The sequence below is a fragment of the Salvelinus fontinalis genome, chromosome 1, assembly GCF_029448725.1.
Source record: "Salvelinus fontinalis isolate EN_2023a chromosome 1, ASM2944872v1, whole genome shotgun sequence".
Classification (NCBI taxonomy): Eukaryota; Metazoa; Chordata; class Actinopteri; order Salmoniformes; family Salmonidae; genus Salvelinus; species Salvelinus fontinalis.
This window is the reverse complement of record NC_074665.1, coordinates 31,377,330-31,391,553: the sequence shown is the minus strand read 5'-3', so window position 1 is coordinate 31,391,553 and position 14,224 is coordinate 31,377,330. Positions and strand designations below refer to the sequence as shown.

The following is a 14,224-nucleotide window of genomic DNA, read 5'->3' as shown; positions in this document are numbered from 1 at the left end:
TGAGATTCTTCAAAGTAGCCACCCTTTGCCTTGATGAAACCCACATCCCCATTTCTCCTTCTCCCAAATCCAGTCAGCTGATGTTCTGAAAGAGCTGCAAAATCTGGACCTCTACAAATCAGCCGGCTAGACAATCTGGACCCTTTCTTTCTAAAACTATCTGCCAAAATTGTTGCAACCCCTATTACTAGCCTGTTCAACCTCTCATCCGTGTCGTCTGAGATTCCCAAATGTTGGAAAGCAGCTGCGGTCATCCCCCTCTTCAAAGGGGGGGACACTCTTGACCCAAACTGCTACAGACCTATATCTATCCTACCCTGCCTTTCTAAGATCTTCGAAAGCCAAGTCAACAAACAGATTACAGACCATTTCGAATCCCACCGCACCTTCTCCGGTATGCAATCTGGTTTCAGAGCTGGTCATGGGTGCACCTCAGCCACGCTCAAGGTCCTAAACAATATCTTAACCGCCATCGATAAGAAAAAATACTGTGCAGCAGTATTCATTGACCTGGCCAAGGCTTTCGACTCTGTTCATACAACTCTCCTCTGTGTTGTTGTATGTGCCAAATTGCTATGCTTTATCTTGGCCAGTTGGCAGTTGCAAATGAGAACTTGTTCTCAACTTGCCTACCTGGTTAAAAAAATAAATAATAATATATATATATATATATATGCTATATATATATATATATATAGCACTTGTTGGCTGCTTTTTCTTCCCTCTGCAGTCCAACTCATCCCAAACCATCTCAATTGGGTTGAGGTTGGGTGATTGTGGAGGCCAGGTCATCTGATGCAGCACTCCATCATTCTCCTTCTTGGTGAAATAGCACTTACACAGCCTGGAGGTGTATTGGGTCATTGTCCTGTTGAAAAACAAATTATACTCCCACTAAGCGCAAACCAGATGGGATGGCGTATCGCTGCAGAATGCTGTGGTAGCCATACTGGTTAAGTGTGCCTTGAATTCTAAATAAATCACAAAGTGTCACCAGCAAAGCACCCCCACACCTCCTCCTCCATACTTCACAGTGGGAGCAACACATGCGGAGAAAATCCGTTCACCATATCTGCGTCTCACAAAGACACAGCGGTTGGAACCAAAAATATCAAATTTGGACTCATCAGACACAAGGACAGTCTAATATCCATTGCTCGTGTTTCTTGGCCCAAGCAAGTCTCTTCTTCTTATTGGTGTCCTTCAGTAGTGGATTCTTTGCAGAAATTCGACCATGAAGGCCTGATTCACAGTCTCCTCTGAACTGTTGATGTTGAGATGTGTCTGTTACTTGAACTCTGTGAAGCATTTATTTGGGCTGCAATTTGAGGTGCAGTTAACTCTAATGAACTTATCCTCTGCAGCAGAGGTAATTCTGGGTCTTCCTTTCCTGTGTCGGTTCTCATGAGAGCAGGTTTAATCATAGCGCTTGATGGTTTTTGCGACTGCACTTGAAGGTAGGTCTTGGGTGGCTACTTTGAAGAATCTCAAATATAAAATATATTTTGATTTGTTTAATAACACTTTTTTTGGTTACTACATGATTCCATATGTGTTATTTCATAGTTTGTCTTCACTATTATTCTACAATGTAGAAAATAGTAAAATTAAAGAAAAACCCTTAATTGAGTAGGTAAACTTTATATTTGAGATTCTTCAAATAGCTACCCTTTGCCTTGATGACAGCTTTGCACACTATTGGCATTCTCTCAACCAGCTTCATGAGGTAGTCATCTGGAATGCATTTCACTTAAAAGGTGTGCCTTCTTAAAAGTTAATTTGTGGAATTTCTTTCCTTCTTAATGCGTTTGAGCCAATCAGTTGTGTTGTGACAAGGTAGGGGGGGTATACAGAAGATAGCCCTATTTGGTAAAAGTCCAAGTCCATATTATGGCAAGAACAGCTCAAATAAGCAAAGTGAAACAACAGTCAGTCATTTCTTTAAGACATGAAGGTCAGTCAATGCTGAAAATGTAAAGACATTTGAAAGTCTCTTCAAGTGCAGTCGCAAAAACCATCACGGGCTATGATGAAACTGGCTCTCATGAGGACCGCTACAGGAATGGAAGACCCAGAGTTACCTCTGCTGCAGAGGATAAGTTCATTAGAGTTACCAGCATCAGAAATTGCAGCCCAAATAAATGCTTTACAGAGTTTAAGTAACAGACACAACATCAACTGTTCAGAGGAGAATCAGGCCTTCGTGGTCGAATTGTTGCAAAGAAACCACTAATAATGGACACCAATAAGAAGAAGAGACTTGCTTGGGGCAAGAAACACGAGCAATGGACATTAGACCGGTGGAAATTTGTCATTTGGTCTGATGAGTCCCCCCCAAAAATGTGGGGTTCCAACCGCCGTATTTTGTGAGACACGTTGTGGGTGAACGAATGATCTCCGCATGTGTATTACCCACCATAAAGCATGGAGGAGGAGGTGTGTTGGTGTGATTGTGCTACGCTGATGACACTGTCTGTGATTTATTTAGAATTGAAGGCACACTAGAATGGCTACCACAGTATTTTGCAGCAATACGCCATCTCATCTGGTTTGAGCGCAGTGGGACCATTTGTTTTTCAACAGGACAATGGCCCAACACACCTCCAGTCTGTGTAAGAGCTATTTTACCAAGGAGAGTGATGGAGTGCTGCATCAGATGTCAGGGGATTGTGGAGGCCAGGTCCTCAACCAAATTGAGATGGTTTGGGATGAGTCGAACCGCAGAGTGAAGAAAAAGCAGCCAACAAGTGTTCAGCGTATGTGGGAACTCCTTCAAGACTGTTGGAAAAGCATTCCAGGTGAAGCTGGTTGAGAGAATGCCAAGAGTGTGCAAAACTGTCAACAAGGTAAAGGGTGGCTATTTGAAGAATCTCAAATATAAACAATATTTTTATTTGTTAAACACTTTTTTGGTTACTACATGATTCCATGTGTTATTTCATAGTTTTTTTGTCTTCACTATTATTCTACAATGTAGAAAATAGTCAAAATAAAGAAAACCCTTGAATGAGTAGGTTTTCTAAAACTTTTGACCGGTAGTGTATATGTGAGTGCATGCGTGTGTGTTAGAGAGAGCGAGCCTACATCTGAATCAATCTCCAGATAAGCAGGGCGGATCGATCCACCAGGGCCAATCTACAGTAAAGCATAGTCCCAATGTGCACTAATTGTCCGGCTGACATTAATTGTCATTATAGGGTTGACATAGCCGCTGGCTGGGAGTTAGAGCCACATGGAGACTACACTCATCTGTTTACTGGTGACATCACAGCGGCCCTCCGCAACCACATATAGTACAGGTCACCATTAAATCAAACCGGTGAGCTCCGCACTGGACGGGTTTATATGAGTAGAATGCTGCCTCTTTAACAAGCCGAGCCCCTTGGATGATGTCATCAGCATTTGGTGTTGTCCCGTTAAAGGGTGAGTATGAGGACCTCTTAGGAAGGAGTAAAAGGAAGTAGAGGGGCTTATGAGTAAGTGTGTGCGAGGAGAGAGACAGTGTGTGTGTGTGTGTGTGTGTGTGTGTGTGTGTGTGTGTGTGTGTGTGTGTGTGTGTGTGTGTGTGTGTGTGTGTGTGTGTGTGTGTGTGTGTGTGTGTGTGTGTGTGTGTGTGTGTGTGTGTGTGTGTGTGTGTGTGTGAATAGAGAGTGGTGGTAGAAGGGACTTCACGGACCACAGATCTGACTTCCTGACGTACTCTTTGTGCTTTAGACCCCCCCCTTTCACTGCGGTCACGTAGGTCGTACTGGGGTATAGATGTAATTATCTATTTATTTTTAAACACTTAAAATTAGCCTCACGGTTGCATTGTTTTTTTTGTTTTTTTTAGGGGTGGATCAGCTTAGTATTGCGGAAACAATGTTGTTTTCAATGTAATTGTCTGCATCATTTCCATTCCCCCATATTTTTTTGGGTAAATATATATATATCCATACACGTATGCATACATATACACATATATACATACACATACCTATATAGACATACATACTTTTTTAAAGAATATGCCTTTATTATTATTCCCCGCGACCCTACCACCAATCCCCCAATTGGAGTAAACTTATAAACACTTCTGCTTTTACCTTCAATTTCTACATCTTATACCTATCTTACAGACACAATCCACTTTACAATAGTTCTCTCTTATTTGTTCTTAGTCCTTCCTCTATTTCTGTTGTCCATCCAATTTTATTTCCACTTGTAACTGTGCTATTTCACAAAAGCTCCGCACCTATACACATTTCACAGATCCCGTATGCCCTATATTGTTTATCTTGTTATTAGTCCCACCCTTCAGCTCCACCCAACCCCTCCCATCTATCTTCCAACATCATCCATTTCGGATTTCTATTTGCCATACATTTCTCAACTGTGCTGTGATGCTTCACAAAAGACCTGAACCTTCCTATTCTCATAGCTTCTACAGATTGTAAATTAAAAATAAACATCTTTGCCAAAATAATTATTATATTATTGATTGATTGACTATGGCTTTTCAAATCCCCCAGTATTGCTATCTGTAGCGTTAGTTTTAGGCAAATGTTGCAATTCTTCAGCCATTCCTGGACCTGTGACCAAAAACAAGCTACATATGGACAATACCAAAATAAATGATCTAATGACTCTGCCTCCTCACAACAGAATCTGCAGAGCTGGGAAGATTGTATACCCCATATATATAACATTCTATTAGTTGCAAGAATTTTGTACAATAATTTAAATTGAAAAATTCGAAGTTTTGAATCCGGCGTTGTTTTGCGTATCAATTCATAAACCATGTGCCATGGAATGGGTACATCGAAAATCTCTTCCCAACTATTTTGCAATTTGTATGGCACAGCTGTTAGTTTTTTGGTCCTTAAATGAAATTGGTATATGTTTTTTTTTATCACACTTTTCTTTAACCATTTTTGTTCTTTAATACAGGGCCGACATACAAGTTCCTTACTTTTTTCCCCTTCTACTTGCCTCTTCCATTTTTGTGGTAATGCTGCAATTAATTGGTTGTAATTTTGGGTAGAGCAGACTTTTCCATATGTCTGTGTTAGCTGCATGTGTGACATAACTCCACCAGTCCTATTTATGATATCATTCACAAAAATGATACCTTTTTTAAACATTTCTTCGATAAATACAGTTTTTTTTATCAATTATTATATTTGAATTTAACCACAATATTTGTTGTACTATTTGTTCCGTCCTTTCAGGTGGATTAAACTGAAATTGCAACCAACTTTCTAAGGCTTGTTTAAAGAATAAGGATATTTTGGAGATCATTTCCTTTTCAAACAACCGAAAGTGAGCAGGTGTAATCTGAATAAAGGGAAAAAGGCCCTTCTTGAACATAGGATGAGACATTCGTACCAGTTTACTAGAGAACCAGTTTGGATTTAAGTATAACTTTTGTATGACCGATGCCTTTAGTGAGAGGTCTAATGCTTTAATATTTAATAATTTCTGCCCTCCGAATTCATATTCGTTATATAAATAGGCCCTTTTAATTTTATCTGGCTTGCCGTTCCAAATAAAATTGAATATTTTTTGTTCATATAATTTAAAAAACAGGTCACTAGGTGTAGGCAAAACCATAAGCAAATAGGTAAACTGTGATATGACTAAAGAGTTAATTAGGGTGATTTTTCCACAAATAGACAGGTATTTTCCTTTCCATGGTAGCAAGATCTTATCTATTTTTGCTAACTTTCTATAAAAATTTATTGGAGTGAGATCATTTCTTTCTTTTGGGATTTTTATACCGAGTATGTCCACATCTCCGTCAGACCATTTAATTGGTAAACTACATGGCAATATAAAATGTGTATTTTTTAGTGATCCAATACGTAATATGGTACATTTATCATAATTTGGTTTTAATCCAGAGAGGATAGCAAAGGTATCTAGATCCTCTATGAGGCCCTGGAGAGACTCTAGTTGTGGTTTTAAAAGAAAACATGAATCATCAGCGTACAATGACGCCTTAGTTTTTAAGCCATGGATTTCTAATCCTTTAATATTAATGTTTGATCTAATTTTAACAGCTAACATTTCGATGGCAATAATAAATAGATATGCCGATAGTGGACAACCTTGTTTTACTCCTCTAGATAGTTTAAAACTTTCTGAGATGTAGCCATTATTTACTATTTTACACCTAGGGTTACTATACATAATTTTAACCCATTTTATAAGAGATTCCCCAAAATTGAAATATTCTAGGCATTTATATATAAACTCCAGTCGTACTTTATCAAAAGCCTTTTCAAAATCAGCTATGAAAACCAGGCCTGGTGTCCCCGATATCTCATAGTGTTCTATTGTTTCCAGTACTTGCCTTATATTATCTCCAATGTATCGTCCATGTAAAAAACCTGTCTGATTAGGATGAATAATATCTGACAAAACTTTTTTTATTCTATGCGCCAAGCATTTTGCTAGGATTTTTGCATCACAACACTGAAGTGTAAGAGGTCTCCAATTTTTTAATTGGACTGGATCTTTATATATACCACTTGGGTCCTGTTTCAGTAATAACGATATCAGACCTTCTTGTTGTGTGTCTGATAATCTACCATTTATATAGGAGTGGTTAAAACAAGTTAATAATGGTCCTTTGAGTATATCAAAAAACGTTTTGTATACTTCCACTGGTATGCCATCCAGCCCTGGAGTTTTCCCATCTTTAAAGGCCCCAATTGCAACAAGCAGTTCCTCCTCTGTAATTTGGCCTTCACATGAGTCTTTCTGTTCAGATGTTAATTTTACATTATTAATAGGAAAAAAATCCATACAATTAGTTTCAGTTAGTGGAGATGGAGGAGCCTGAAACGAAAACATATTCTTAAAGTACTTTACTTCCTCTTTCAAAATATCATTTGGTGAATCATGCGTGACTCCATCATTTGTCACAAGTTTTAATACATTTTTTTTGGTAGCATTTCTATATTGAAGATTGAAAAAGAATTTGGTGCATTTTTCCCCATATTCCATCCAGTTCGCTTTATTTTTATAATATATTACACTGGATCTTTCTTGAATAAGTTCCTCCATTTCTTTTTGTTTTTCCTCTAAATTATTCTGTGCCTCTATGGTACCGTTTTTATTGCTATCTAACTGTACTGTTAGTCCTTCAATTTCCTTTGTTAATATGGACTCTTTTGATCTAAATTGCTTTTGTTTTATAGATGAGTACTGAATTGCATGGCCTCTAAAGGTACACTTAAAAGTGTCCCATACAATAAGGGGATCTGCTGTACCTATGTTATGTCTGAAAAAGTCAGTTATAAAATCTTCTGTCCTAGTTCTAAACAATTTATCATCTAGTAGACTTTGATTAAATTTCCAATATCCTCGCCCACGTGGAAATTCTGTAAGAGAAATATATATGCCAATTATGTGATGATCCGACCGCATTCTATCCCCTATCAACACTTTTTTAACTTTTGGTGCCAGAGAGAATGGAATAAGAAAGTAGTCAAGACGACTAGCTTGATTCAGCCTCCGCCATGTATATCTCACTAAATCAGGGTATTTAACCTGTTGGGGATGGGGGCGCTGTTTAGACTATTTATGCTAATTTGGCTAATTTTTTAAACGGCTTCCCACAAAATCCTTGATCGTACAATATGCATATTATTATTATTATTGGATAGAAAACAGTCTATAGTTTCTATAGGAGTTGAAATTTTGTCTCTAAGTGGAACAGAGCCCATTCTACAGCAATTTCCCTGACATGGAGTCAGATTTGAGAAATGTTGGCCACTCTTCTGAAGTCAGTTAAAAGGGCACTGTCGTTGCTATGACTATACGGACACTTCTTACGTCTTCCCCTGGATGCCTTTACGTGATGACGATTCCAACGGGGTCGATTGCGCGTTCACAGGCCCTACAAATGAAAAAACCCTGAAGCTAGTCATTCTTTGGGAGCTGCGTCATGAGCCTAGAGGACACCGGCGCGCACCTGTTCCAAGCGTTAGTTTAGCCTGTTATATTTCTCCGGTCATCTTTTCACTCGTTATAGGAGTTAAAAACATCATAAGGTAGTTAATTTAAAGCGCTTTATAGCAATTTATATCCGTTTAGTGCGATTTTGGGACATTTATTTTTGCAACGATGTGAAAAGTTGGGCACGCTTTTCAGTTCATCCCGAACGCAGTTGACATTTCCACATGGCAAGAGGACAGCTTTCCACCAAAAGACGATTTCTCCCAAGAAAGGATCCTTTGCCCAAGATACTGATGGAAGAACAGCTCAAGGTAGGACATTTTTATTATGATAAATCGTGTTTCTGTCGAAACATTTTAGTGGCTTAGGACGCCATGTTTTTTGACGTAGCTTCGCTTGGCGCAAACTGTATTGAAAAGTAAGGATAAATTAAAAAATGTAATAACGCAATTGTATTAAGAATTAAATTGTCTATCAATCCCTGTCCACCCTATATTTTTTAGTCACGTTTATGAGTATTTATGTATAAGAGTAGATCACTGTCTAAGTGGCGCAAGGACTTTTTCTTTACCAGCTTGTCTACATTTCACATTGTCTAACCATGATTTTGGTGGCTAAATATAAACATTTTCGATCAAACTGTATATGCATGTTGTAATGTGATGTTACAGGAGTGTCATCGGAAGAATTCTGAGAAGGTTAGTGAAAAAATTAATATCTTTTGGCGATGTTGACTTTTATCGCTCACTTTGGCTAGAATCAATGCTGGGCTGCTAATTGCTATGTGCTAAGCTAATATAACGATTTATTGTGTTTTCGCTGTAAGACACTTAGAAAATCTGAAATATTGTCTGTATTCACAGGATCTGTGTCTTTCGATTCGTGTATGCTGTGTATTTTTACGAAATGTTTGATGATTAGTAGTTAGGTAAACACGTTGCTCATTGTAATTATTCTAGTCCATTTGTGACGGTGGGTGCAATTGTAAACTATGCCATCTACCTGAAATATGCACTTTTTTCTAACAAAACCTATCCCATACCATAAATATGTTATCAGACTGTCATCTAATGAGTTTTTTTGATGGTTAGGGGCTATAAATATCTTAGTTTAGCCGAATTGGTGATGGCTACTGGTGTTGGTGGACAAATAAAAGATGGTGGATTATGCTAATGTGTTTTTAGGTAATAGATGTACATCTTTACATATTGTGTCTTCCCTGTAAAACATTTTAAAAATCGGAAATGTTGACTGGATTCACAAGATCTGTGTCTTTCATTAGCTGTATTGGACTTTAATGTGTGAAAGTTAAATATTTTAAAAAAATATTTTTTTTGAATTTCGCGGCACTGGTTTTTCAGTGGGGGGGGGGGGTGTGCCGCTAGCGCCACGCTGATCCTAGACAGGTTAAGTCTCCATATATCCACTAATTTTGCGGTTGCATTGTTAAATCTTGTTCATTCCCTTAAATTAAATACCATGACTGTTTTCTCATTAGCTGGGAATGTTGATTGAAATGTCTGATACAACATGCTTTGGCGAAATCGTTATCAACCTGCTGCATACTAGTTAAAAATATACATTTCGGTGTGCAGGGGTGTGCTATTAACATGCTGTACGTGATGAAAAAGTGCACATAAAAATAACTTTTACGCTTAAATTACCATGGGTTTCCTTTGCATTTTCAACTCTACTAAGGGTTTGTTATGGCCTCCCGAGTGGTGCAGCGGTCTAAGGCACTGCATCGCAGTGTTGCGGCGTCACTACAGCCTGGGGTTCGATCCCATAGTGCGGTGCACAATTGGCCAAGCGTCGTCCGGGTTAGGGGAGGGTTTGGCGGAGGGGGGCTTTACTTGGCTCATCGTACTCTAGTGACTCCTTGAGGCGGGTCAGGCGTCTGCAGGCTGACTTCGGTCATTAGTTGAATTGTGTTTCCTCCGACACGTTGGTGCAGCTGGCTTCTGGGTTAAGCGAGCAGGTGTTAAGAAGTGCGGTTTGCCGGGTCATGTTTCGCAGGACGCAGGCCAGATCGATCAATAAAAAAAATATATATATTTATCACATTTTTTGTTGTTATATAGTGAATGTACCCACTACGGTCTTGGCACACGCTCTAGCCAACAGCTGGCAGATACATTTTGGGAATAGTCTACATGATGAGATTATTATGGACAAAATATCAAGATTATTTTTTATTGTCCAACAGCAGCCAAGCATCAATCATGTCAACAGAATAAGACCCTCTATAGTTATTGGAAAGGAGCATCAAGCTCATCACCGTGCAAGTTCCTCATAACTTATTTCATCTGTAGCCTAATAAACTGCATGCTTTCCCGAGTCGTAGTGGGCGGACCACACAACATATCATCTTGTGACTCCAAGTTTACTTCGATATGATTATTATATCAATATTTGCACATAAAAGGGTGTCCAGCAGCATTTCTCTCATAATTAACTTAAGACACAAAAATATCCCACCTTGTCTAGTGTATTTTGTTTTGTCAACAAAATAGCTGTTTCCATCAGGACTGTTGTTTTTTTTACCCAACGTACTTTACCTCGCATAAAAATGTCAGATGGAAACATGGTTTATGACATTAATCAGAGGAGGCTGGTGGGAGGAACTATAGGAGGACCGGCTCATTGTAATGAATATTCATAATTCACAACATTTGGACAGTTACAATAAAAAAAGTAAACCGCATGTGTCGTTGATGCTTGAATCTAGACTTGGCTAAACTCCTTTCAAATGGGGAAAGATTGCGTCGGTACCCCACTTTTGTGATTTTCGTTGAAAACGTCACTTTTTGTGTGGACCTATGGTCACAATGGGCTCCCGAGTGGTGCAGCGGTCTAAGGCACTGCATCTCAGAGCAAGAGGCGTCACTACAGTCCCTGGTTAAAATCCAGGCTGTATCACATCCGGACGTGATTGTGCGACACCCTACGGGACTCCCAATCGGCCCAGCGTCGTCCGGGTTTGGCTGGGGTAGGCCTTCATTGTCAATAAGAATTTGTTCTTAACTGACTTGCCTAGTTAAATAAAGGTTACATTGTTTATTTTTTAAACAATGACTATGTCACAGCAGTAGCTGTAATATCAAACTAGTGCCCGCTGTCTGTATTTCATGACCACAGTCATGCTAACCACATCCTATTCCTCAATCGAGGTAAACTAGATGTTGGGTCGAGTGACTTTGATTCACAACAATTTTTTCTCAATAGTCTCAGTGTTCTCTGATAATTCTTCAGGCATCTACTCTTCCCTCCTCCCTCTCAGGCTGTGGCTGCTGTGGACTTGGGACCTTGGCTTACTGTATTATCTCCAAAGCAACTTATAATATTCTCACATGATCAGCAGCTCTAATGTGCACCAATTACTTCTGTGGAATCCAATGTACCACCGGACAATTAGAAAATGCAATATATCAATGTGATAGATACAGTACATCATATGGTCACACACACAACTCAGCAGTTTGAAACCACATCCTCATTCAATGACAATATGACCTCTCCCAGTCCCATTGGCACAGGACTAGTTGGTTGCTGCACTCAATAAAGTATTCTATTTAATTCCTCCCCTAGTGGTTGGGTGGTTAAACCACATTCCCCACTCAAAAGGCCATTCTCACTTTACCTCACAGGATGAAGTCTTTCCTGAACCATTTGAGCAAAACCTCGCCATTCAACAACCACCCACCTCCCTCCCTCCCTCCCTCCTCCCCACTCCTATTCCCCTTCCCTTTTGAGAGAACGGGGCTTCTCCCAAATGAACAATGCCCACACCTTGAACAGAGCCACTGATTTGAGGGGCCATTGTGTGGTGAGAGCAGCGTTTGCCCCACAAGTGTCTAGTCTCTGTTATCATGGAGCTCCACGGTCTGTGTGGAACTTTATGGCTTGTTATCCAACCCCCCCCCCCCCCCCCCAGCTCCTGATGAGGATTGCTGAATGACTACTCTACACTGACTCTCCAATGTAGCCTCATTTGCACCAAGAGAAGGGGGGGGGGGGGAGAGGAAGGAAGAGATAGAGAGGGGAACCTAACAATGCACATGGAGGGTTGGTTGGCAAACACAGCTGGGCCAGCCACAGTAGAGGGGTGATAATGAGCTATAACTGTGAGGGGCTGGTGTTTGGTGTCCCCCGTAAACCCTGGCAAACTATGTTCATGAACCCACACACACACACACACACACCATTGTAGACTCTGTAACTGATATGCTTGCAATACATGCATCAGTGCTTACCTCAACAACCTGCCTTGTATCCAACCTGAAGTTGAAGTCTCCGAAGACAAAATATGGCACCTTTTCAAACCTCTGGTCAGTGATCCTAAAAAACATGAAAACAATTTGTCATCAACAGTGAATTGCTTCAAGTGGAGTAGGCCTATACTGTTGATGGGCCTCTCAGGTGGGCCTTGGTGGTTGGTTGCCTTAGGGCATGTCATGTCATTTATGAGGTGCACAGCACCACCTGGTGGCACAAACACATTGGTCAGAAGTGTTTCACCCCTGTGGAGAATAATATTCAACATGACAAAATCCCAAACAGAATTGTAAAGCAGTTAACATGAATTGGTTTGAGTAAAAATCGGGGCCTTTCAAATATTGTTCATCTCGAGTATAAAGTGAAATTAGCTGTGAAAGTTTCAAATGATGTTCTAGTAATGTGACTGAGCTGACTTGAGCAGGCTATTCCAAATAGTGTATGAGTCTGTGTGGACAGTATGATCTCCATTCTACGGGAAGCTGCTATACTTCGCATGGAATGTAAGCAGTCATGAACTTTGTCCCAATATCCACACTTGAATACTACCTAGTATGCATTGACCATCTAGCCATGGAATAAAAGGTGAAATAAATATAGGGACATGATCATTGAACAGTAACACGGAGAGAAATCCTGTAACCCACAGTATCTAATTCACTCCAATATATAGAACTGTGTGAGGTAGGGAGGATTCATGGAGTCCAGATACCAGGTTCATGGAACGCTTCCAGATCTACAGCAGCACTGGCATCCGAGCGCATTTAAAACGCACCTAAGCGACGTATAATTAACTTCCTATACCTAATCATTGACTTAAAAAGAGGCTCCCTCTTACAGGGGAGAGATAAGAAATTAAGACGACAGAGTTAGCGCTGCTAGCCTACTTGCGTAATTAATGATTCAGAATGCTAGCGCCTTGCTAATCGGGGGGGGGGGGGGGGGGGATAAATCGCCGGGCGGAGGGCGGACTCTCTCCCGGCCCCCTGATAACAATATATTTATGAGGCCATAAAAAGAGAAGGCACTCTGTGGTGGGTCCATTCCAGACCTGTGTCGTAAAGCATCACCACAGCCCAGCCAGTGTTTCTCTAAGGAGGAGGGGAGGGGAGGGGGGGGGGGGGGGGGGTTGCTTGTTGTGGGGAGACTGGCGGACACCTGCACCTCAGACAACCAGTCATGGGTGCTCGGGGTGGGGGGAAGGGATGGGGGTAACACACAGACTGGGTGATGTCATCACTGACTTTCCCCAGGGGACTGGAAGAGCACTCTATTCAAATACAAGGACAGTTCACACTTGCTGTAGCCTAGCGGCAGGTAGCCTAGTGGTTAAGAGTGTTGGGCCAGCAACCAAAAAGGTCGCTGGTTCAAATCCCAGAGCAGACTAGGTGAAAAATCTGCAAGGCACTTAACCCTAATTGCTCATGTAAGTCACTCTTGATGAGAGCACCTGCTAAATGACTCCAATGTAAATGTGCAAGTGGCCAATGGAACAGCCACTTCAACACATTCCACGACTCAGTGTCCCGGGGATAAATGGACCAAGTTCTCTGTAAAAATAAATATAGGCCTAATAAAAGTAAAAGGTTATAGTGATGATGAGAATAGTACTCAAATAATGGTATTGCCTTTCAAATAATTATATTATCTGTGTATGCTCAGCATGTAACTCGTACAACGGAGACTTGCCATTATGAACATTTGTAGACAGATAGCTTTAAGGTGGCTTTATTCTTAAAAAAGAAATGAGCTCACTCCAAAAAGTGAATGGAGTACATTTGCATAGAGGAGAGATAGGGAGAACAGAGAGAGGGGAGAATGAGAGTGAAGAGAGGAGGGGACAGGGGGGGGGGGGATAAAATAGAGGAGAGAGTGAGTGTGGAGGGAGAGAGCAGAGAGAGAGCGAGGAGAGGCGAAAGGGACAAGAGAGAAAACAAAGGGACGATTCAGACCATGCCACTCTCCCCGGAGAGCGTGTGCATTTCCCCAGGGTCCAGTGCTGGGG

At 40.7% G+C, this 14,224-nt stretch overlaps 1 protein-coding gene across 2 annotated transcripts in view; it reads right to left on the bottom strand.

Moving 5' to 3' along the window:
* Window positions 1-14,224, bottom strand: part of LOC129853084 (inositol polyphosphate-5-phosphatase A-like) — a 204,860-nt gene that overhangs the window by 51,443 nt on the left and 139,193 nt on the right. For both annotated transcript variants that reach the window (XM_055918782.1, XM_055918773.1), the window contains exon 9: window positions 12,198-12,282. In XM_055918782.1, coding sequence (XP_055774757.1) covers window positions 12,198-12,282 — 85 coding nt within the window. The remainder of the gene's footprint in view (window positions 1-12,197; window positions 12,283-14,224) is intronic.